General features: G+C 40.3%; 1 protein-coding gene across 1 annotated transcript in view; it reads right to left on the bottom strand.

Annotated features, from left to right (window-relative positions):
• Nucleotides 1–24,086, bottom strand: part of Tp53bp2 (tumor protein p53 binding protein 2) — a 53,577-nt gene that overhangs the window by 7,282 nt on the left and 22,209 nt on the right. Inside the window, exons 2-15 of the mRNA XM_048358114.1 lie at nt 23,404–23,551; nt 21,041–21,154; nt 17,279–17,361; nt 14,833–14,934; nt 12,909–13,083; nt 11,615–11,796; nt 11,098–11,262; nt 10,485–10,713; nt 8,983–9,090; nt 8,499–8,647; nt 6,559–7,024; nt 4,879–5,648; nt 2,010–2,147; nt 1,194–1,327 (exon numbers count right to left, since the gene is read on the bottom strand). Of these exons, the coding sequence (XP_048214071.1) occupies nt 1,194–1,327; nt 2,010–2,147; nt 4,879–5,648; nt 6,559–7,024; nt 8,499–8,647; nt 8,983–9,090; nt 10,485–10,713; nt 11,098–11,262; nt 11,615–11,796; nt 12,909–13,083; nt 14,833–14,934; nt 17,279–17,361; nt 21,041–21,154; nt 23,404–23,551 (2,963 nt within the window). The remainder of the gene's footprint in view (nt 1–1,193; nt 1,328–2,009; nt 2,148–4,878; nt 5,649–6,558; nt 7,025–8,498; nt 8,648–8,982; nt 9,091–10,484; nt 10,714–11,097; nt 11,263–11,614; nt 11,797–12,908; nt 13,084–14,832; nt 14,935–17,278; nt 17,362–21,040; nt 21,155–23,403; nt 23,552–24,086) is intronic.

Genomic DNA, 24,086 nt, shown 5'->3' with positions numbered 1-24,086 from the left:
CTGTCACCTCCTTATCCACAGTTTTGCTGTCTAGTTTCAGTTACATGAAGTTAATTAAGGTCTAATAATACTAAAAGGAAGACTCTAAAAATAAACTAGCAGTTTAAAATTTCTCGGGAATGTGGTGAAATCCTGCACTGCCAGCTCCAGGATGTGACTCACTTCTTGTCCAAGTGTGTTCACACTGTCTATGTCATCTGTGCTTACTTCACCAATTAGCCAACTCTATAACCAAATCACTTTTATTGTATCCCAGTGCCTGTGTCCAAGAAACTCTCATTTTATAGCTTCAAGGCACAAGAGCAGGGATGCCCACAGTTTTATTACAGTATATTGTTATAACAAATCTTCCTTATTATTAGTTACTGTTGTTATTACAGGTATGTAAGCACAGATTTAAAAACTAGTGTATATATAGGGCTCAGTGTTATTCTCATCTTTAAGCATTTCCAGAGGGTCTTGAAATATAGCACCTTATAATAAAGTTTAACTACTGTGTTATAATTTAGAGCTTAAATCTTCCTTTTTCTAAAAAATTAAGGTGCAAAACTTACTATCCATTCTATTGTAGTTACTGAAGATAATAGTACCTCATCAGAACCATTACTATTACTATTATTAATACTGGTAACACTAATTTATTATTAATACTATTATTAACACTATTATTAATACATTACTATTACCATTATTTACCTGCCAAGTAATATTTTGTAATCCTACAAACAGTATCAGTGGTTTACTAGCATACTAGGTTCCACAAAATGGACCAAGAAAAATGGATTCGGTGGTCAAATGTATCTGTGGAATGTTGTTAAACTATAATACCCTCTTGGAAACATGAAATTGACATCAGTCCATTAAACACTCAAAAGTTTCAAGGACTTGGAAAGACCATGCTTAAATCAGCATTTCTCTAATCTGTTTAAGCATGCTAATTTAATGATGTGCCACTTTGTAATACGTACCTTTATTATAACTTAATTATTAAACATTTTTTAAAGTCCATCCACTTCCAGAACTGGACAGAGATGATTGTCCATAAGACATGTTAACTCCTCAAAATCACACAGCATGTCTGTCCAGTAGCTACAAGGATGGGAGGATAGACACCCATATAGTTTGTCTTCTGCCACACTGCTCATAAAACACACTCCCATAACTGAAGCTGCTCTATGTTAAAGGAGACTTACCATCCATCACTATCTGCAGCATTCACATTCACACCAAACTGTACCAGGAACTTCACGATTTCTGTGTGGCCCGCACATACTGCATTGTGTAGGGCTGTGATGCCTTCATCATTGGGTAAACTCGGGTCATCAACCTGTAGCATCAATCAGAAGTAAGCAAGCATAACTCCAAGTCTTGCCACCTCAACCGTCAAGACCATCTAGCTATTTGGGATTAAGACAACAGTAATAGACATTTGGGGCCATTTTTTTAAATCATAATTAAAACATACAGAACCAAGAATGCTTTATTAAGAGCAGTTAGGGCAGATAGAAAAGCCAAATTAAAGTAGAATTCGCTATAAAAAGTTTTACTCAATTGAAAGTACTAGAAATTATATCCTTATAATGACTTTTATTTATCTCTGAACTTTCCATCATAAATAAGTTTCTAAGTAGAAGTTTCATCTGCTATGGAAAGGAATAAAAAAGATCAAATAAAAATGTTTTAAACAGTAGGCCTCTGAAAAGTAGGTACCATATCTGTAATTCAATACTGTACAAGAAAAATCCATATGTGAGCAATGTTTATAGCAGAGTAATGTCACAAAGAAAGAAAAGCACTCTAAAGTTCTAAATGAAAACTGAACTTCTCCATATCCATATTTCTGTTACACTTTTAAAATAGCACAGCCTATTTTAGAGTATACTCAAAAGTTCCTCTCCATGTCCCAAAAAAGAAAAATTTAAAAATAGAATGTCTCTATACTTTCAGTTTTTAAAGGGTCTATTCTGACCCTTAAAAAACAAAACACAAGGTCATATTTATAGCCATACCTCATAAATAATTCTCTGTACAAGGTCAAATTCCCCTTCCAAAGACGAATCGAGGAGTAGAGCAAGAGGATTGAATTTCACTCTCATCCCGTGAGCAATGCGCTCAGAGCCAGCTTTTCGTAAATTTGTCCTTTTCCCCTGCAATGGAAATGCACAAAAAAATAAGCTTAAGAAAATAACAAGAGAGAAGGAAGAGCTCAGCTAAAGTAGTGAAAGGAACTTTTTTTAAAAAAAAAAAAAAAAGGATAAAGCATACAAATTATAGTACAGTGCTTAATAAATTTTCATGAAGTGGCTATCCACACAGTCAAATGGGAGGAGCTTAGCCTTACAAAGCCTAATGGAAGTCCTAGAGAGGACATGTGAACACAAACTGAGCGGAGTATAATCTGAAGTGACAACTAGTCTGATGTATCCATCAACCTGTCAAGCAGCACAACCAGCCAATAGCGGTCTCTAAATCACCCATGTTAATACAGTACAGCAAGCCTCACACTCAGACTGGGCAACAAACACCTAAGACATACAAACGATCATTCACTTACTATTCACAAAAACCCCACTGTCCCTTACTTTACACAAAAGGAAACTAAGGCACACAGCTGGTAAACAGCACAGCTGGAATGTAAATCCAGGTAAAGCTGGCTTCAAAGAAGCCCTCCTCAAACATTTCAGACTTCAATGCCTCCTCTGGCAAATGCATGCAATTAAGCTAAATAATAAAAATTATTAGTTATTATTAGGTATGTTTTAATATGTTTTGTCAGGCTGAAAAAAAGGCATTAAAGACTAGATTTAACATCTATAAAATAGGTTCCTTAAGCACATTTAGCAAAGTAGAATATTTTTCTAAGGAATGATATAATACTTTTATTGTTTTTTTGTTTTTGTTTTTGGCCAGTCCTGGGGCTTGGACTCAGGGCCTGAGCACTGTCCCTGACTTCTTTTTTTGCTCAAGGCTAGTACTCTGCCACTTGAGCCACAGCGCCACTTCTGGCTGTTTTCTGCATATGTGGTGCTGGGGAATCGAACCCTGAGCTTCATGTATACAAGGCAAGCACTCTTGCCACTAGGCCATATTCCCAGCCTTGATATATACTTTTAATATTCATATGATACATACATGATAGAAACTGTGTTTCTATTATATACTTTTATTTCAAGTTGGAAAGCCACAGATGAATGAAGAACACAAAGTGACCAGCTACATCTACAGTCCTCGGGTTGGGAGTGTGCTAACAGCAGTGGTAAGCTGCGTAGTAGAGGACTAGCCACCAACTTTTTGGGAAAGGACAAGACAAGAGTTTTAGGCAAGAAGGAAAGTGATTTCTCTTCAGACAAAAGGAAAAACAGTAAACCACTTTCCTAAGTAGAAAGGCACAGTATCTTCCAAACAAAGTATGCTCCTTTGACAAATTCCAGTTTCTTTTCTCCTTCCTTGAAAGTAAAATTTATTTTGATACAACAACAAAAAAGAAGGGGAAACAACAAATAGTCACGATGAAGAGTGGTCTTGGCCAAAATGGCTTAAACTCTTCTCACATTTAAGACTATAATGAAGAGAATCAAGCCTTAAAAAGTGATAGCTTCTATTTTAAAATTTTTTTCTAGTTTCAAAAGTTTTCTATTTTATATATTTTAAACAAATGTCTGCTGTAACCAGTAAAGTAACTCTGGATACCATCATAGCTAAAAGATAAATTAAGGAATCAAATATATAAAGTACAATTTTAAACAATCATTTTAAAATGGTATTTTGCTTTTAACTACATTTTAAATTCATGAATCAACCATATATGTATGTGTGTTATTATGTGTGTGCATGTATGTATGCAGGTAGATAGGTATGTATCTGTCTGTCTGTCTATCTATCTATCTATCTATCTATGCCATAGATAGTTCCAAATGTCTTCTAATCAAACTACAGAAAAGCAGACTTTACTCAGACATTGATGAGTTATCGATCTCTCACCTACTTCAAACTGACTAGTCAAATTTCTAAACAAAAGCCTAGTTATTAGAAGCAGTGTAGAAGGCATCCCAAAGCCCAAAACACAGAGTTTTTAAATAACTTAACGTCAGAGTACAAAGGAACTTATGGATCACGCATTTGCTAGAGTTCCAAACCCCATAAGGGAAGCAAGACCTAGATGCCCATACCCCTCCCTGCCACCTCTTCACCTAACTCTTCCAATTTTACACTGTTGTAAGACTTCACCTAACACTTCATTAAAAACAAATTTTGGGGCTGGGAATATGGCCTAGTGGCAAGAGTGCTTGCCTCATATACATGAGGCCCTGGGTTCAATTCCCCAGCACCACATATACAGAAAACGGCCAGAAGCGGCACTGTGGCTCAAGTGGCAGAGTGTTAGCCTTGAGCAAAAAGAAGCCAGGGACAGTGCTCAGGCCCTGAGTCCAAGCCCCAAGACTGCCCACCCACCCCCCCAAATTTCACAACCAAATTTCATTGCTAGGAAAAAGAAATGTTTGAAAATGAGATACTGCCTAGAAGAGAAGTTATGCTATCTGCCAGGCTTCGTGGAGCTAAGCTAGTAGTAATCAAGTTCCAATCAGAGCCTTTTCAATCCAGTGTTGCTCCCCTAACATGGCATCAGCTACACAGAGAGGAAAACAGCAAATGCAGCATTTATAGAGAGAGATAAGAGCAAGTATCTGTTTCAGACTCTTTCTAAAATGCAGAAACAGTCTTTATATTGAATATATTACACTGTATGGCATCTATAAGATCTACTCTGTGTCAAGGGATTATAAATAAAAAGGCAAGCTGGCGAAGAATATGACCACCTAGTAGGGCATGACAAAATAACACATTCCCTAAATGGCCACGAGGCACCATGTTACTTACAGGAGGGAGGGAGACCTGTCCAGTGATCTCAGGTGGGCGCATGCGCACAGAGTCTTCTTCAGGCACTTCAGGCTCACCAGATGGGTATGGTGGGGGTGGGTAAGGGGGGTACTCTTCCAGGTACACTTCAAGCATATGAGGGGCCTCTAGGTTTGCTTCCTCTACATTATTCTGCAGATTTGAACTGCTCTCTGGGATTCCTTCAGGCACACAATCAAGACCTGGAGAAGGAGCTGGCATGTCACTGTTCTCTGTACTGGCACTTCCCATCTCCTCTGGGTGCAATGGTTCCACAACCAGGGGGACAACCTCTTTTTCTGGCTCTTCATGTAAATAGGGATTCGAGATATCCACCGGGCTTTCTGGGCTGACAGTCACTGAGGGGGATGACTTAGATGGGACAGAGATGGTCTCCATGGCGGCGATGGTCGTCCTCTGGTACAAAAGTTTCTGAATATTTGGTCCATTAGGACCCTCTGGCTCTGTAATAGAGCTGCGTTTCTTTAGAGGCCTTGGTGCATTAGACAGTTTCTTTCGTAGGGCTTCCAAGTCAGCATCACTCTGGTTTCGATAAGGATTAGATAAGAAAGGCAGCAATTTGGTTGGGCTGAGTGGTCGGGGAATTCTTTCATGTTCATGGTTCTCATGAACTGAAGACACGGGCTCTGTCTCTGGTTCTGGACTTCCAGGCTTGCCCTGGCTGTTGGAGTAAATGTTCTCCGGGTGCTGCTGTGGATTCTGTGCAGCAGCAATCACAGGCTTGCCATACACTAACCAGGAAAAGGAAGAGAACAGCTTCCATTAGTACTAATCAAACCAAACTACACAGTCACACAAACAGCCAACAACTAAAGCCCATCTTGATTTCAGTTACTATACAACTGACCCTCAAGCAGAGCTGACTTCTTAAAGTAACAAAAGACAAAGCAAAGATTTCATCTTTGCATAATAAGCTTATTATAGAATCAAAATCCCCTCTGATTGCAAAAGTGCACCATTACTTTATGAAACAATAAGAAAATCTGGCCAACTATATGCAATCACTGACTGTATATCTTAATTTTAAATGACAAACATGAGAAAGACCTAGAACCAATGAAAATGGCAATCCAGTACATGTCCAGACTAAATGCAAATAGGCACTATTTCATCTTTATACTGTTCAAAAGTGAATTACTGTAAGAAATTACATTTGGCTTACAAATTAAGAACTACTGTCTTTACCAAAGACCTTCCTCTTTAACTTTCAGTTCTATCAAAATCATCGAATTCCAAATTATTAGTGATGTTTTCACCAAAGATTCATGATAGAGCTTGAAGTAGGCTACAATGAGAAGCTAGTTATGGTTTCCTATTTACTTAGCATTGTGTCCTCATTAGGACAACTTAGAAGTATAGCTGTGTTGCTTTTTAAAGTACAAGACACAGACCACTGCCCCCAGCCCCATCCTCTGAGCATCAAGAGCGCCTAGGCACAGAAGCAGAGCAGATTTATCTCTGTGTCCCCCCCCCGCCCCCCAGGGCAGAACTGCCACTGCACAGTGTAGTACCATTCCGGCTCTCACAACAATCACATCAGCCAGCCATGTAGAGAGCAGTTATTTTGCTGTCTGCTGGCAGCTCTGGGATAGGACTTCAGCACAAGATCTATTCAGGTAGAGAGGAGACTGAGAACCTTACCGCTTGCAAAGTGTGGGCCTCTGCTCTGCGTCTTGGTCAATGCACTCTGCACAGCCTGTTGGAAATTCTTTCCTGGAGCCTGATGTTGTGTGTACATAGAGTATATGGAACTTGCTGCCACGGTCTGTGGTTTTCGAAAAGCAGGAAGGAGGGTGTCTTTAGAAGGCTGGGGGGTAAAAGGGCGGACTGCAGCAGCAGGTGGGCTTTCCTGCTTAGACCCTGGAGAAAGAGTTTGGTCTTGGGCACCTGCAGGTGTATTGGGAGACAGTAGCACCCTTGGCTGCTGCCCTGCAGCTGGCTTGGGTTTATTTCCCATGGATGTAAGAGCTGTTGGCAACTGCTGAGGATTTCCATCAGGCTTAATGTCTGAAGGTGGCTGATTCGTTTGTCCAAAATAAGGCAAATTAATCTGTTTTGGTTTTGTAGGAACAGGAGGTGGTACTTTAGCCACGTTTTTATTTGCAGCCTATAAGACACACAGACACACACACAGGGGTGGGGAGATGTTAGTTAAAACACTATATAACTGAGTATATAGGACATCCTAGACAATCTAATCTACAAATATAAGTGTACTATATAAGCACATTAACTCTTTAAATGTACTAACAACTTAAATCCAAAAAGCTTCAAATCTCTGTATTTAATCATTTTTCTTAGGAGACTTCAGTGATATAAGATCCTTATCCCCCTACATGACCTCCTTCTTGTTCCTGTCCACTTGAAAACTTTTAATATACAGCTGTCTTTCAAATTCTCAGGTAGCACCAAGAAATGAAAGCCATTCTTGTTTACTAGAACCTCATGCAATCTAGCCAGGTGTGGCTGTACCTACCTGTAACCCACCCCAGCATTTGGGAGGCTTACACAGAAGAATCACGAGTTAGAGGCCAGCCTGAGCTACAAAGAGACCCTGTTTCAAAAATAAATAAACTCAAGAAATAGCTCATTGGGCTGGGGATATGGCCTAGTGGCAAGAGTGCTTGCCTCCTATACATGAGGCCCTGGGTTCAATTCCCCAGCACCACATATACAGAAAATGGCCAGAAGTGGCGCTGTGGCTCAAGTGGCAGAGTGCTAGCCTTGAGCAAAAAGAAGCCAGGGACAGTGCTCAGGCCCTGAGTCCAAGCCCCAGGAATGGCCAAAAAAAAAAAAAAAAAAGAAATAGCTCATTATTTTTATTCATCCCTACTTTAACCCTGTTATACTAAAATAAATTCTTGTTAAAATTAGAAAAACAAAGAAACCCACAAGCTAGGTACTGGTGGCTCACACCTATAATCTTAGCTACTCAGGACATTGAGTCCTAGAAGATCACAGTTTGAAGCCAGCCTAAACAGAAAAGTTCACTAGACACTATCTCCAAAATAACCAGCAAAACACAGGACTGGAATTGGGCTCAAGTGATACAGTACCAGCTTAGTAAGTATACGACCCTAAGTTCAAATCCCAGTACCACGAACAACAAACACAAACACACACACACACACACACACACACACACACACACACACACACACACCAACTGCAAAGAACTGCATACATATACAAATTTAAAACTCACCTTGTAACATTCACCCTAACCTGCTTATACAAAGTTTAGATCCTCGTGGTTACAATAACAAAGGTTTGCCATCAAGTTGTTTGACCTAATCTCAGCTCCAGATTTCAAGTGATTCTCATACAGCATGGTTTAATCTTCCATGTGCTTATTATACTCTTACAAAATCACGACATGACTAAGAAGCAAATACTCATTCTCCAATACAGTGCAGAAGCACAATATTTCCAAAGAAATGAAAGTAACAGAATGTTATTACATTTTCTAATGTTCCAAACACACTTGATTTCTTCTGGTCTCTCTCACCCAATTTATTCCTTCTAAAACATGCGCTATAGAACTACCACTACATTTTAGCAACTGGAATATTCCTGAGTACCTGAGCATCCCGCAAGATATCCTCACTGCTCTGGTTTTTCCGCAGTGTACCAAAGGAGGATGGGGCAGCACACTGGTCAACGGTGTCGAACATTGAAAAGGGACGCACTTTCTTCTCCTTCTCCCTCAGCGGGACCTCCCCATCATCCACTGAAGACAGAAAAACACTTTGATATTCAAATCATTTGGACTGAAATTACTTATTCATTCCTAAGTTTCTCTCTCCTAACTCTCTAATGAAATTCTGTACTCATCAACTCCCTCTCTATTTTTTGAGCTAAACTGACAAAAGAATAACTCAAATGCTGCAATACTAGTCCCTTACTTCCTCAGTTAAATGAAGGTGCCATGGGCATTAACTACTGTTTATACTTAAACTGTCCCTAGCTTTATGACACGAGGATATAAACTATGTAGAAAACAACATCCAGTACATTTTAAATGGCAAAAACAATAACTGTTGGGACTGTGCAAATGAACCTCACCTTGGTCCAGGGCATTCCCAGCACTCTGGGGCACAGGGGCAGCTTGGCTTGGGAAAAGATCTGCATTTGAAGGGCTCCAATCAGGACCCCCTGGATGGACTTTGGAGCCTAGAATGCAGAAAAACTGCTGCAAATGACAGGATTCTAAAGGCACTTTTACTTCTTCTCTTACTATTAAGACTTTGTACCTCTAAAAACAGCTTTAAATTCCACTCATCAATATCCTAGTAAAACTTATTTTTAAAAGGCTTTGTTCAGGTTTTTTTTCCCCCTAATTCTAGGTTTTTCCAACATTTCTCAACATAAAACTAGTTACAGCAAATACAGAGTCTGTTTGAAGCAACAAAAACTCATGTCAAGGGCCAGAGGCATACCTGCCTAGCAAGCTCAAGGACCTGAGTTCAAATCCCAGATCCCCTCACCTCCCCCCAAAAAAACAATTTCATGACTTTTTCATTGTGAAGAAACAGTGCATAATCTAGAAAATAATTTCCAATACAGCCAATATAATCCCCTAAAACATGCCTTATACACAATACCTTAGTGACATGTGTACAACACAAACAGAAGACTTTTAACCCATAGTTTTTCACAAAATCAGTGTGTTCAGGTCTTTTACACACTGATATTTAAATTTCAAATGCCAGCTTTCAACCTGGTCTTACAAAAACAAATCAACTATACTTCTCCAAAATAAAACTCAACCTAGGTGGCACTATTGCTTCACAGCACTAATTTTGGCCAAAAAAATTACAATGAGCTATTTTTTGCATGTTAATAATGGGTTGAAGGAAAAAAAAATAACACTGGCTACTACTTTGTCCTTCTAGAGGTCTGAACTGTGTAAAGAATGTTTATACCTTTTGCTTCCCACAACTCTCCCTTCCTTTTTTCTTTCCATTACAAATCCTGGTCTGCACCCTAGAACTGCATAGAATGCGAAGATTACTAGTGCTAGGAGCCTGTTACTTGCACTTTTTAATTCTCATTATGTCTACTTTTATTCTAAAACTCATCAGTAGGCAAATTTCTATGCAGAAACACATGAATATGTAACATTATTCAGGAAGAAAATGGATTCAGCACCTCACTTTCTGCAATGACAACAGTATCAACATTTATATATATGATCTTTGTAAACACACAAAAAAGTTCTCCAGTTATTGACATCCGAAAGAAATTTTCTTTGTAAGGAAGGAAGTTATTTTGTTGTATTGTTCAGTAGACACCATCTCTCTATGTAGTCCAGGGGGGCTTTGAACTTGAAATCCTGCCTGTGCTTCCCAAGTGCTGAGATTATAAGTATATACCACCATGCCTGGTACAAAGGAACTCTTAAAAACAACTTTCAGATTTTATCTTATTTTATTTCCTAAGTGGAATTTCTTGCTCAGGGAAAATTTAAAAAACAAACACAAAGACAAAACAAAACTTTCAACTCAAGCATGGGAAAGAATTAGTGTGTCTAGGAAACACAAACTGTGTAAAGACTTTGTTTTTACCTTTACTTTGCAAAGCAGCCCCGGACCTCATATTGGGTAGTGTCTGTATCTTCAACTGGCCCTCTGATGCCTGTAAGACCAGGGAGCCATCAGGCAGGGCTGGTTTCACCAGTAGTTCAGGCCTTGAGGGCATCCTTGGCATAGTAGATGACTGGATATACGGACCCACAGCAGCCACTCGACTTGGGGCTGACACCACTTGCTGGGGAAGGTTCCCATCAGATGAGACCTCGGGTAAGAAGACATGTCCTGGATGACCAAGCTCAGAAAAGGCAGTGACATTTCCATAACGATTGCTCTCAGAATCTAACCATAGATGCCCACTTGAAACATCCCTTTACAAAAACACTCCATGATGTGCCAGTCCTTTACTGAAAGTATAAGCAGGGCTACATAAGTAAAACTTTTTAAAAAGTAAGAAAGCAATGAGTTATCTTTCAAAGATCTAATAATCCTGTTTTTGGAGGACACACGTACATGAGAATTCTCTCAACTAGCTGCTTAAGAAAATCTGAACTTATTGGGCAGGTCATCCTTCTCTCCCCTTCCTCAGCTTGCTCCCTCCTCCGGGGCTCAATGCCCTCCCCCAAACCAGGTCCAACAGCCCACTCACTGGGAGATTCTCCCTCTGCTGTAGTGCTGCCTTCTTCTTCCACAGCCGGTCCCTCAGCTCATTAACACGCTTATCCATGATGGCCACTTCTGAATTGCGCTTATTCAAACACTCCCTCTGTTGTTGCAGCTTGGCATTCTGCTCTTGGTTCAATTTGTTCCTTAGCTGAATAAAATAGAAAGGAAACAAAAAGGGAGCCAAAGAATAAAATTTCTCCAACACACACACAGTTAACTATGACATAACTTCTAAAAACGCAAGGCCCTTCTCCACATGCCTCACCTCCTGGTTTAAAATTAAGTGACATGTGTGCAAGCCCACTGGCTGTGGTTATGCCTCAAGTTTCCTGTTTAAGGTAGCATCAAGTTTATTCTGGATTCTCTGGGGTTTAGGACTCTCCCCTCCTTCCACCCAAAGGAAAGCAGCTATAATCTAGCACTTCCTGCCACTTCTAGGGACAGAAAGCTCTGTGTTTCTTTCCAGCGCTCTGAATCAGGAATAAGCAGCTGCGGCCTACCTGCAGTTCCTTGTAGAGGCGATCGAGCTCAGCCACAGCAGACTGGTTGTCATGGTGGCCGTCAATCCTGCCGTTCTTGAGCATCTCTAACTGCCGGGTAAGTTCTTCTACTTTTGACACAGCCAGAACGAGCTCCCTCTGTTTTTGTTGGAACAAACTATTCATCTGTTCAATTTCCTCCACTACAATGAGAGGGTTGAAAAGAAAAGTGAAAATGGACTACTTCCCTGGCAACCAAGCTTTACCAGAAACTTTCCAATTAAAAGTAGAAAACTCTTTCAGAATGTCCTAGAATCAGCCTCACTTCTTTTAGAAGTGATTGAAATCAACACAGACATCTCTAAACGTCTACCATCTGGATGCAGATATATGAAGGATTTGTAGAATTTACATATTGACTACTATTAAACCTTCAACTCCAAATTTCGAAAACAATGAAATTTGTTCAGTACTTTTTTCCTCAGTCTTTTTTTTTTTTTTTTTTTTTTTTTTTTTTTTGGCCAGTCCTGGGCCTTGGACTCAGGGCCTGAGCACTGTCCCTGGCTTCTTCCCGCTCAAGGCTAGCACTCTGCCACTTGAGCCACAGCGCCGCTTCTGGCCATTTTTCTGTATATGTGGTGCTGGGGAATCGAACCTAGGGCCTCGTGTATCCGAGGCAGGCACTCTTGCCACTAGGCTATATCCCCAGCCCTTTTCCTCAGTCTTATAATGGTAGGTAGATGAAGCTTCTGAATCATTACAATTGTAATTAAGATGGTATTATCATAAGTGAAGCCATCATATGAACAAAAATCCTTACCTTCATCAAATTCTGAATTAAAAAAAAAAACTGGGGGCTGGGGATATGACCTAGTGGCAAGAGTGCCTGCCTCATATACATGAGGCCCTGGGTTCGATTCCCCAGCACCACATATACAGAAAATGGCCAGAAGTGGCGCTGTGGCTCAAGTGGCAGAGTGCTAGCCTTGAGCAAAAAGAAGCCAGGGACAGTGCTCAGGCCCTGAGTCCAAGCCCCAGGACTGGCCCCCCCCCCCAAAAAAATAATAACTGTCCAAGAAAAGTTACATTTTCAGAAGCAATTTTAAAACCTTGTCTAAAACAATGCTGCATTCTACTGGGAAGAACTTATAGTATCAAAATTGTAGTAAATTATGCTTTTTCAATAAAATATTTCCTTCAGTTTAGAGGCTCATCTTATTCTTACTATAATTCTATATAAACTTTGTATACCATTCTGCTCTTTTATGCCAAAATGGCTTCCCCAAAGCCGGCCTGTCTTCTGGGAACAACTTACCAAGTTTCCCATTGCTCAGCCTCTTCTGTTCCACATGCCCTTTAAGGGCTCTCACTTTTTTGAGCTTGGCTTCCTGATTCTCAGCTATTTCTCTGAGCCTCTTAAGTTTCTCCTGCTCAGCAGCTTGTTGCTGTTGACGCTGATCTTGTTGTTTCAAAAACTTCAATCGTTGTTCCTAGAGATGAAACAAATCAATCATCAGGCAGAGGTGCACAAACTACTGATCTCAAAAACATCCCAACCCAGGGTGCAGAGAGTGAGGCATGGGCTGGGTGTTCAGTCCTCTCTTTATCCCACATGCTGCCATCCTAATTCCTTGTTAGGATGTTCAAAACAGACACTCCTGAGCTCCCACTGGAAGCTCTGGGAGACAGGATCCAAGAATGGTGATTTTTAATTCTAATGGTTTTTTTACAGCAAGCAGCTTTCGTAAAGAAGGAGCTGATGTGGGGTTGGGAGGCAGTGTAAGAATATAAATGCAAAAGATGTGGATTTAAATTCAAATCCAAACTCAAGTTCTGACGTGTATTTCCTATGGGTAAACTATACAGGACCTCAAGTACATACACTGTGTTTCTTCATCTACAAAGTGGAGAGAATTGGTGGTAAGTACTTGTTAGTATGGTGAGGATTAAATGATCTAAGAAGTGCTGATCTTTTATACTGCCACAGAAATATCACTTTTAGAAAACTGCCATTATAGCCAGGTATTGTGGCTCAGTCCTATAATCCTAGCTACTTGAGAGGCTAAGATTTTGGAGGATCATAGTTCAAGTCCAGTCTAAGGAAAACACTCCCAAGATCCTTTATCAACTGATAAAGTAAGCTGGGTGCAGTGGTACATACCTATTATCTCAGCTACATGGGAAGCTTCTGGATGATAATGGACCATAGTGGCCCAGGCAAGCAGTGAGACTATTCAAATACTAACAAATGCAAAGGCTTGGAGACATGGCTCAAGTGAAAGTGCTAGGCCCTAAGTTCAAATCCCAGCACTACTAAAAGAAGGCTACAGGTAGCAAAAGAAGCAGCAATGAGACTGGTTTCGCCAGTAATAAGAGAGGTTTCTTAGAATAATTTTCCCTATCAAGGCCAAAACTAGGAGTAGTCTATCCATAAAAATTAACTGCCCCAAATACCCCCAAATTAAGAGAGATGTCTATTATTTGTGTCAAGCAGCAAAAAGAGATAATTATCACTAGCATTAATGAACTTTAAAGGTGCTCCTGCTCCAGCTCAGAGTAGGTCTTGGTAGTAAACCAAAGGGCTCTTTATGAGTACTTTCCAGTTCACTGATGCTGGATGCAAAATAATTCATTTTAATTAAAATCAGGGGTCAGGTCAGGTACAGTGGCATTCACCAAGAGTCAACGATTCAGGAGGCTGAGGCAATATCAGTGAAGCCCCAAGGGTTTGAGACTAGCCTAGGTAACAAAGATATTATGTCAGAAAGGAAAAAAAAAAAGTCATCAACATCAGGGGCCGGGGGCTGGGGATATGGCCTAGTGGCAAGAGAGCTTGCCTTGTATACATGAGGCCCTGGGTTCGATTCCCCAGCACCACATATACAGAAAATGGCCAGAAGTGGCGCTGTGGCTCAAGTGACAGAGTGCTAGCCTTGAGCAAAAGGAAGCCAGGGACAGTGCTCAGGCCCTGAGTCCAAGGCCCAGGACTGGCCAAAAAAAACAAAACAAAACAAAAACATCAGGGGCCGGGAAAATTTCGACACTGGAATGAAGCAAAGATTTCTACAAAGCGCTGAAGTAAAGGAAGAAAGAGTCATATAGTTGGTAACTTTGGGATTGACAGTATCACATTCAATGTGGGAAGCTTCTGGCTTAATAAGGAGCATGGACTGGAAATGGCTCTACACTTATGTTAACAATGGTGGACTGATAGAGGTGTTTGAAAAACTAGATCTTACCTTAGTAGCCAGCATTTGTTGCTGGGCCTCAATCTGTTGCTGCTGGCGAGATGCCATTTCCTGAAGTTCAGCAAGAGTCATATCCATCCTAGGACTATTAACCTATAGATAAATTCACAAGACCAACTTACTATAAAATGATCATAGTCTCTCAAAGGTCTACTTAGAAGCTTTACTGAATCAGTTATGACAAAACTAGCCATTTTCCTTTTTTTTCTTTCTTTTTGGTGCCAGTCCTGGGGTTTGAACTCAGCCTTCTGATTAGCTAGGATTACAGTTGCGAGCCACCAGTGCCTGACTCATAATGTTAATTTTTTACATTTAACATTCACTTATGGGCCGGGAATATGGCCTAGTGATAAAGTGCTCGCCTCATATACATGAAGCCCTGGGTTCGATTCCTCAGCACCACATATATAGAAAAAAGCTGGAAGTGGCGTTGTGGCTCAAGAGGTAGAGTGCTAGCCTTGAGCAAAAAGAAGCCAAGGACAGTGCTCAGGTCCTGAGTCCATGCCCCAGGACTGACAACAAAAACAAAACAAATAAACATTCACTTATGTTGACTTACTAAGAAATAAACCATACTAACATATAAACATTATTTTGTTGTAAGTTTAAATTTAGTAGTTTCAATGAAAAGGGATATAAACATAATGATTAGAATTATTCTATTCTATAGTTAATTTATATGAAGGTTTAATTTACATAGTCTGATAATATTAAACACAGAACTAGGGTATTGGCAGCAAACTAGAAACTTAAGTCATCAGAACATTACTTAAAAATATTTTAGTAGTAAAGACACATCGAGTCATCAGCAGAATGAGAAAGTGTATTCTAACATTTACTAATATTGTCCTAGAGAAACTTAGTGCAGCAAAATAATACCAGAATTTTGACTAGTAAAGAAGAAATCAAGCTGCTTTTACTCAGAAACAACATACTCACCAATGAAGAAAATCCTATGGACTCTACAAGAAAACCTATCCAAACTAATGTTATTTAGCAAGATTGCAAGATTAGTGACATATGTAATCCACCATATTCCTACAGAAATTGGACATTTTAAAACATCATTAAAAATATGAAGGGCTGGGGCTGGGAATATGGCCTAGTGGCAAGAGTGCTTGTCTCGTATACATATATATATATACATATGTATATATGTATATATATATATATATATATACTTAACATATATGCAAGACCTATGCACTGAAAATTTCAAAATACTGGAGAGAAAAAAAACACACCTAAATAAATGGAACAATACACCATGTTCATGAATGGAAAGTTCAAATTATCAAGATATAAATTCAACAGAATTCCAGTGAAAACCCTATCAGGCTTCCTTGTAAAAACTGATAAACCAGGGCTGGGGATATAGCCTAGTGGCAAGAGTGCCTGCCTCGGATACACGAGGCCCTAGGTTCGATTCCCCAGCACCACATATACAGAAAACGGCCAGAAGCGGCGCTGTGGCTCAAGTGGCAGAGTGCTAGCCTTGAGCGGGAAGAAGCCAGGGACAGTGGCTCAGGCCCTGAGTCCAAGGCCCAGGACTGGCCAAAAAAAAAACTGATAAACCAAAATTCATATAGAGTGCAAAGCATCTACATCTAGAACGACCCAAACCAAAGAACACAACAAGAAAAATAGTAGTCTCCTATCAGAGTAGGAGCAAATGCTAATAATCTAGATCCTAACATAAAGTACAGACAGGAGAAATATAACTTAGCTAATCTCTAATGGCTCACACCTGTAATCTTAGCTTCTCAGGAGACTGAGATCTGAGAGCTGTGGTACAAAGCTAGCCCATGCAGAAAAGCTCATGAGACTTATCTTCATAACTACCAAAAAGCCAGAAATGTACCAGTGGCTCAAGGGGTAGACTGCTAGCCTTGAGCAAAAAGAAGCTCAAGGTCAATGCCCAGGCCCTGATTTCAAGCCACAAGACTGGCAAGAAAAAGAAAGGAAGACAAAAAAAAGAGGAAAAGATAAACTGAGATACTTGCTTAGCCAAGCACCAAAAGTTCACATCTATAGTCCTAGCTACTCAGAAAGCTGAGATCTGTGGATCAAAATTTGAAGCCAGCTTTTAGGCAGGAAAATCATGATATTTGTATCTCCAATTAACCAGCAAAAAGCCAGACGTGGAGGTGTGACTCAGTCATGTGTGAAAAAGCCAAGCAAGAACACAAAGTACTGATTTTAAACTCAGTACCAGCATGTGTGAGTACGCACGCACACACAGACACAGGATACTTAAATTGATAATGCAATAGCAACAATCATTGATATATAATTTTTCATTTTTCTAAAAGTGATTATAGCAATAAATAAAATCACAAAAACCCACTTCCTCTTTCTTAACACTTATGAATTTAAAGGTTAATAAGTACATGAAAGGTAATGGCGCATATAACGTGGATTAAAAATATTCACTTACGCCATTCTCCTTTCTTCGATGTTCACCAGTAACTTTTACTCCATTCCTTTTTAGATTTGGATCCTGAGATCTTGGTCCACTCACTATGTACAAAGTTTAAAAACTAAGCATTAACATTACAGTTGACAGATAACAGTATCAGTTCCTTTCAGAGTTCTGTTATTATAATCGTCTGATATTTAAGTTCAGTGCATACTTAAAATATTTCCTAGCCAGGCACAGTGAGTGGTAAGTGACTCACACCTTTAATCCTAGTTACTCAGAAGGAGATCAGAAGGACTGTGGTTCAAGACCAGTCCAGGCAAGAAGTTTGAATTTCTACCTCAACCAATAAAAAAACAAACAAACTGTGTAGTTGGTATCTGTCTGTCATTCCACCTAGAGGGAAACATAAATGGAAAGACTGCAATTCAGACTGAAGTAGGCAAGATTTTAAAAAAGAAAATAGGGGCTGGGAATATGGCCTAGTGGCAAGAGTACTGGCTTACTTTGTATGCATGAAGCCCTGGGTTCGATTCCCCAGCCCCACATATACAGAAAATGGCCACAAGTGGCGCTGTGACTCAAGTGGCAGAGTGCTAGCCTTGAGCAAAAAGAAGCCAGGGACAGTACTCAGGCCCTGAGTCCAAGGCCCAGTACTGGCAAAAAAAAAAAAAAAAAAGAAAGAAAAGAAAACAAGGAGACTCTATTTTAAAAGTAACTAAAGCAGGGGCTGGGGATATAGCCTAGTGGCAAGAGTGCCTGCCTCGGATACACGAGGCCCTAGGTTCGATTCCCCAGCACCACATATACAGAAAACGGCCAGAAGCGGTGCTGTGGCTCAAGTGGCAGAGTGCTAGCCTTGAGCGGGAAGAAGCCAGGGACAGTGCTCAGGCCCTGAGTCCAAGGTCCAGGACTGGCCAAAAAAAAAAAAAGTAACTAAAGCAAAAAGAGCTGGGGACATGGCTCAAGGGGTTAGTTAGATGGGCTGCCTAACCAAGTTCTAGGCCTGAATTCAAACCCTAGTGCTGCCCAAATACTAAAAACAACAAAAAGTCATTAATTTTTACAAGAATTTGAAACAATTCTAATAACAATGAAATTTAGGTCTCATCATTCAGCCCATTTTGGAAAAACAATAAAATCGAACAGTGACTATTAGTACTAAAGAACAGTGTGTGCCATCTTGAAAAGCTTCCTGATTCACATAACAAATGTGGAAAAATTAATGAAATTAATGTACTTCTGATTATGGGTACCACCTATCATCTACTTACGATTCTTGTTCCTAGAGATCAGACTCTCAGTAGTGAAATAAAAAAGAGCATCATTGAAAATCACATCCATAAACGCTGTGTTCATTCTCAAAGTACCACATAGGCATAGGAAGAAACAGGACAAGTATTTTGGAATTATTTGGTTTATTGGGAACATTCTGTGGTAGTGTAGAAGTATGCTGTGAAGTTCTTTCAACATGGAGTATTCTGCTTTTTTGGTTAAAAAGAACTTTCAAATGAAAGCTGAAGTGAGTGGGCTGGGAATATGGCCTAGTGGCAAGAGTGCTTGACTCGTATACATGAAGCCCTGGGTTCGATTCCCTAGCACCACATATATAGAAAACGGCCAGAAGTGGTGCTGTGGCTCAAATGGCTGAGTGCTGGCCTTGAGCAAAAAGAAGCCAGGGACAGTGCTCAGGCCCTGAGCCCAGCACTGGCAAAAAAAAAAAAAAAAAGAAAGAAAGAAAGAAAGAAAACTGAAGTGAGTATCTGTACTATTTAACACATCATAAAAGGAAAAGTTTGCTGGGCACAGGTGGCTCACACTTTGTAATCCTAGCAACTCAGGAGGCTGAGATCTGAAGATTATGGTTCAAAGCCAGCCCAAGCAGGAAAGCCTGAGAGAGTCTAATTTCCCATCAACTTGCGCTGTGGCTCAAGAGAAGACCTTGAGCAAAAAAAGCTCAGGGACAGCACCCAGGTCCAGAGTTCAAGCCCCAGGACCAGCACAAAAGAAAAAGGTTCAAGTAATGTACATAATAATTCTGTAAGGGGGGGGGGGGCGCCCACGGGAACCTGTTCTAGTTTTAATTGTTTGCTGCCTCAAAGAGCACTTGACTAGTTTCTCTTTAACATGTCAATTACAGGATGGGGGTAAAAGCAAACCCTTGAAAAAATAATTTCATACACATTTTACTATGGTAAGTCTCTCAATCCAAAGAAGTCTGGGCTAGGTAGGTAAATTAACACTTTCCCACAGCAGATTGAAGCATCCTGCTCTATGCCAATTTAAACACCATGTGGCACTGGTGCTTTGCAACAATGTGCAAACAGCTTTGTTATCTGAACATTATATTGCTCACATTACAGACACATTGAAACTGCATATTGCACTACTAAGAGACTATTCAATAATTTATCCAGTACTGCACAGCAAGATCTTTGAACTACTGGATTACTTAGAAAAGGAGATATATGTAAACAAAGAATAAAATAAAAATAAGATACTAATGCCAACAACTTAAACATAAAAGAACTTAGGAAAAATTACATGCGTACTGGTGATACTAAGAGACAGATAAGCCAGCCTGGCAGAGGTGATTCGGGTTCCACTGCTGGCTCTGCCTCTAGGTGTGGCCTCTGACAAGTCACTTAACCCTAAGTATCAGGTCTTCTCTTCTTGCAGAGAAAAAAAAAAGGCAGACTGAATTCTGGCTCCCTATTCGGAATTTCCTCATTTCTACTGGTCAGGAGCCACATGGACCGTTCTATTAAAACAAGAGCTAATAATAAAACTAAGATTTTGTAATATCCACTAATTAACATGTTTTACTAACAAGAAAAATGCCGTGTATTCAATTTTCATTTTAGGAATTCTAGCACTTTTGAGAATTACATAGTAATCCTTCTAGCTGTGGCTTCCCATAAGCAGAGCCTGTCCTCACAGATCTCCCAGATGAAGTTACTCCTCTCACTTCTTATGAGACCTCCAAGGTCACAGATGGTCATACCTTCAGAAATCTAGTGCTGCTTCTAGCCCAAAAAACTCTCCATTCTATATATGACCTTCTACCCCCTCCTTATACCCAAAAACACTGGTCACAACCACCGGTCATTAGTTGTGAGCGCATAGTTCCATTACTCTCACCAGCTACAAGTCCTGTCTTCCTTCTGGATGACTTTGCCACCCAAAAGCTAGCCTCTCAGTTCTGTAGCTGAGTGGTCCCCATTAAGGCAGGCTCATTTTCAAGGTGACCCAGAAGCACCTGACCTCTGAAAGCTCAAATTCAAACCTGCTTTTCACCACAATGTCTTTCCAATCTACTTACCTCATTCATTTCTCCTCTTGCTATGCCTGTTTATTAATCCAAGCAATGTCCCCTTGCTAGTACTTTCTCCCCTGTACAAACTTCCCAGTGGGTTTGTTGGGCAAAATCCCAACCAGGGAGGGGTCAGTCTAACTGTCTCTCACAATCCCCCTGGACAGCAGAGCACTTGTGGAGAAAAACTACACTTGGTTTCAAGTCTCTCATCTCAGCAACCTGGCTTCCCTAGTAATAAGCACATTCTCTTTTCTCAATAGCAGCTGTCTCAACCTGCTGACCTATCTCCATCACTGCTACCCCAGATGACTACCTCTCACCGCTACTAATGTACCTGTCCTACTGTTTCAACTTCCTACCTCTCCATCTCAAATCACCTAGCTCCTCCCCAAATGTCACCTGTCCCCTCAGCAACTTGTAGTGAACAAAGCTCAACTATCAATCATTTAGAAAATATTATGTACCAGTGTCCCTAATAGGAGAACGTTCATGACGAAGGAAGAAACGAACTTCATTCCTCTGACTTCCAAGTCGCTGAAGAACATCAAACATTCTCTCATTATCATCAACTGGACGTTCTGAAAGAAGTGATTGAGAAATCATATCTGTAAATAAAAGGAAGACATGTATTTGCTACCTATCCTTGATGTAAATTATGGATGCATGAGCAATTTAGCATCATAGACAGTTGTTTCTTTCATTAAAAGAACCCAGAAATGGAAAGATCACACATTTCCCACACTTATAATCATTGTCACAGCATGGTGGAGTACTAGAAAGAGATTCAGATCTAGGCCAGTCAAGAGCTCCGGAGTCTAATTTGGAAGGCTGCTTACTCACTGTAGCATGCCATTTAACTTTTGCAATGCAATAGATCAGACGATTCCCTTAATGCTACGTACAAAGAAAAAAATGTAAAAACAGCTCTCTAAATAGACTAGTCTTATTTTTTAATTATAGTATTTTTATAGGCTATTTCTAAACTATAATTTTGTAGACAATGTTATGAGTTCAAACTTTCCATTTCCTAACAAAAGGCTGTTTATTGCAATGAAAATATATACAGCTTCTTTGCAGCAAGATTACCAGTTTTCAGTACTAGAAATGAAAAGAAGGGCACAAGTAAATGCTCCAAAAAATGGGAATTTTAGCAGAAACAACGTATACTGAGTTCTCAGAAAAATCTTTCAATCTCAGGAAAGGAAGCTGGATGTAAAATCCAAACATCCTCATTGAGAAAGCTTAAAGCTTAAGCAAGTGCTTAAAAACCAAAGAAACTGCAACATGTCAACTAAAGTACACTTAATCAGTCATCAAAGACATGACTGTAATACCTCAAATAAACAAGGGCACTGAGAATGGGGTAGCCAACATTTGGCAGCTAATTCTGCTAATGAACTCTGAACTTACTAGTTGTTTGGAATAAACAACTTGTGGTTCTAGTTCTGGCTCTGCTTCCAGTAAGATACTGAGCTGAAGCAGAAAAAGCATACAAATGTAAGATTCTCTCCAAAAGGAAACCATCCATATCTGAAGATATTCTCTTAGTAAGAAAGTCCCCAACACAAACACTGTACTCAAAAGACATGAAGTAGCCAGGCTCTCCCTGTGTAGCTCAAGCCTATACTGCTAGCTATTCAGGAGGCTGAGCTCTGGGGATGAAAGTTCAAAGACAGCCCAGGCAGGGAAGGCCATGAAAACTCTTACCTCCAATTAAGCACCAAAAAACCCAAAAGTGGCTCAAGTGGTAGAGCACTAGTTTTGAACAAAGAAACTCAGGGACAGGGCCCAGGCCCTGAGTTTAAGCCCCAGAATTGTACACACACACAAAAAAAAGACATGAAGTAAAGCAGGCCAGGGGTTAGGGGTGCAGAACTGAAATCCTCAGGACCCATAATGTTTTACAATCTAAGGCAGTTTGGACTTCACTATAAATAGAAGAGAAGCTGCTGAAGAGTTTTAGTAGCATGAACTGATAATATCCAGTTCTCATTATAAGAGATCACTGGGCTTAGTTACACACAAACAGTCTATTTGGCTCTTACATAAAAGGAAAAAAAATAATTCAGGGAGTGCAGAAGACCTTCTAGAACATCCAACTGTGGGAAAGTCAACTGAAGGTGAATAAAACGTCCAATCCTACATGGTAAGAAGTGAGGGCTCAGCTAAAATTAGATTCCATGAATGGTGCAAACTCCATTCACCCAGGGTGTGCCTTGCTCTGTGGATATTCTGGTTATCTTCAGAGGAGGAAAAGGAAACAGTGGCAGTTGATCCAGCTATGCAGGAACAAGGCAGAAATGATGAAAACTGCTCCCACATCTACAAACTCCAATGGGGCCAAAAGGAAGCAGGTCACCCCATTTTAGAGCTCCTAAGGGCTATCCTGTAAAATCTCTTCAAGGCTTCCAATACTGCCTGAGATAGCACCACCACCTCTGCCACTGCAGTTCCTCAACAATGACAGCTGTCCCTAAAAACCTATAAAAAATGAGAGGCCACCATCATCAGGATGCCTCAAATTTCTAACTAAGGAGTGCCAAAATATATAGAAACTACTTGTAGGCATTATACATTTGACTACAAGACACACCAGGCATATCTGCTGCCTGTCCTGACCTCTTAACTTGTAGTGCCTGGTTTTATTTCATTACTGAAAAGGGAAACAACAGAGAGAGAACCCTGTCACAAAAGTTGGGTGAGAGAATTGTCTCCAGATGGGCACACTTCTCTGTGGGTCACCAGGAATACACCCCCCCAGACGTGCCACTCCTAATACTCCAAAATAACAGACAACAGGAATGAAGCACAAAGCTAGGTCTCATACCGGAGCCACACCACACTTCAGCCAAATGGCAGTCACTCTCGCCAGGCTCTTTGCACAGATCCACCACATCTCTGCATATTGTCTCAGGAGTAACGGGGACTTCTGTGAAGTGTTGCTCATTGTTACTAAGGTACACGGTCAGAAACATCTGGAAACAGCAAGAAACATGTTAGTCACTAATCACTAGTCCTGTCTGCTGGGCAGTACTCCCCTCCACTCAACCCCCAGCCCTTTCTCTAAATCACTTCAGTTGGAAGTTCGGAAGTACAGAACAACAGCCTGGCTGCTTCTGGCTGAAGTGTTGTGGGGTCCCCATCGGTCCACACACACTGTGAAAACCTGGGAATCCCACAGTTCAGCCAAGCCAGTTCATACAGAAGGTCAAATATTTTTCTACTCATTTTATTTTTATGCTATTTATCTACCAAGTAGCAAAAGTGCCAGAACCATACCCCAAACAAATCTGTCAGTCCCTCAGGGTTGATTAGATAAGGATATCTAAGAATATAGTATGTATTGCTTATAAATAGGGATAGGAAATTGTTCACAGAGCTTAGAAAAACTTAACTTTATGCAAACATATATATTACCTACTATAATTTCAAATGTCTTAATCAAATTAAATATGTAACAAGCAGAAATGATTAGCTGTTATACTCAAACTTACCTGACCTTGTATGTAA

The sequence above is a fragment of the Perognathus longimembris genome, chromosome 11 (assembly GCF_023159225.1).
Source record: "Perognathus longimembris pacificus isolate PPM17 chromosome 11, ASM2315922v1, whole genome shotgun sequence".
NCBI classification, from domain to species: domain Eukaryota; kingdom Metazoa; phylum Chordata; class Mammalia; order Rodentia; family Heteromyidae; genus Perognathus; species Perognathus longimembris.
The sequence above is the reverse complement of the archived record's forward strand: the minus strand, read 5'-3'. Positions and strand labels throughout refer to the sequence as shown.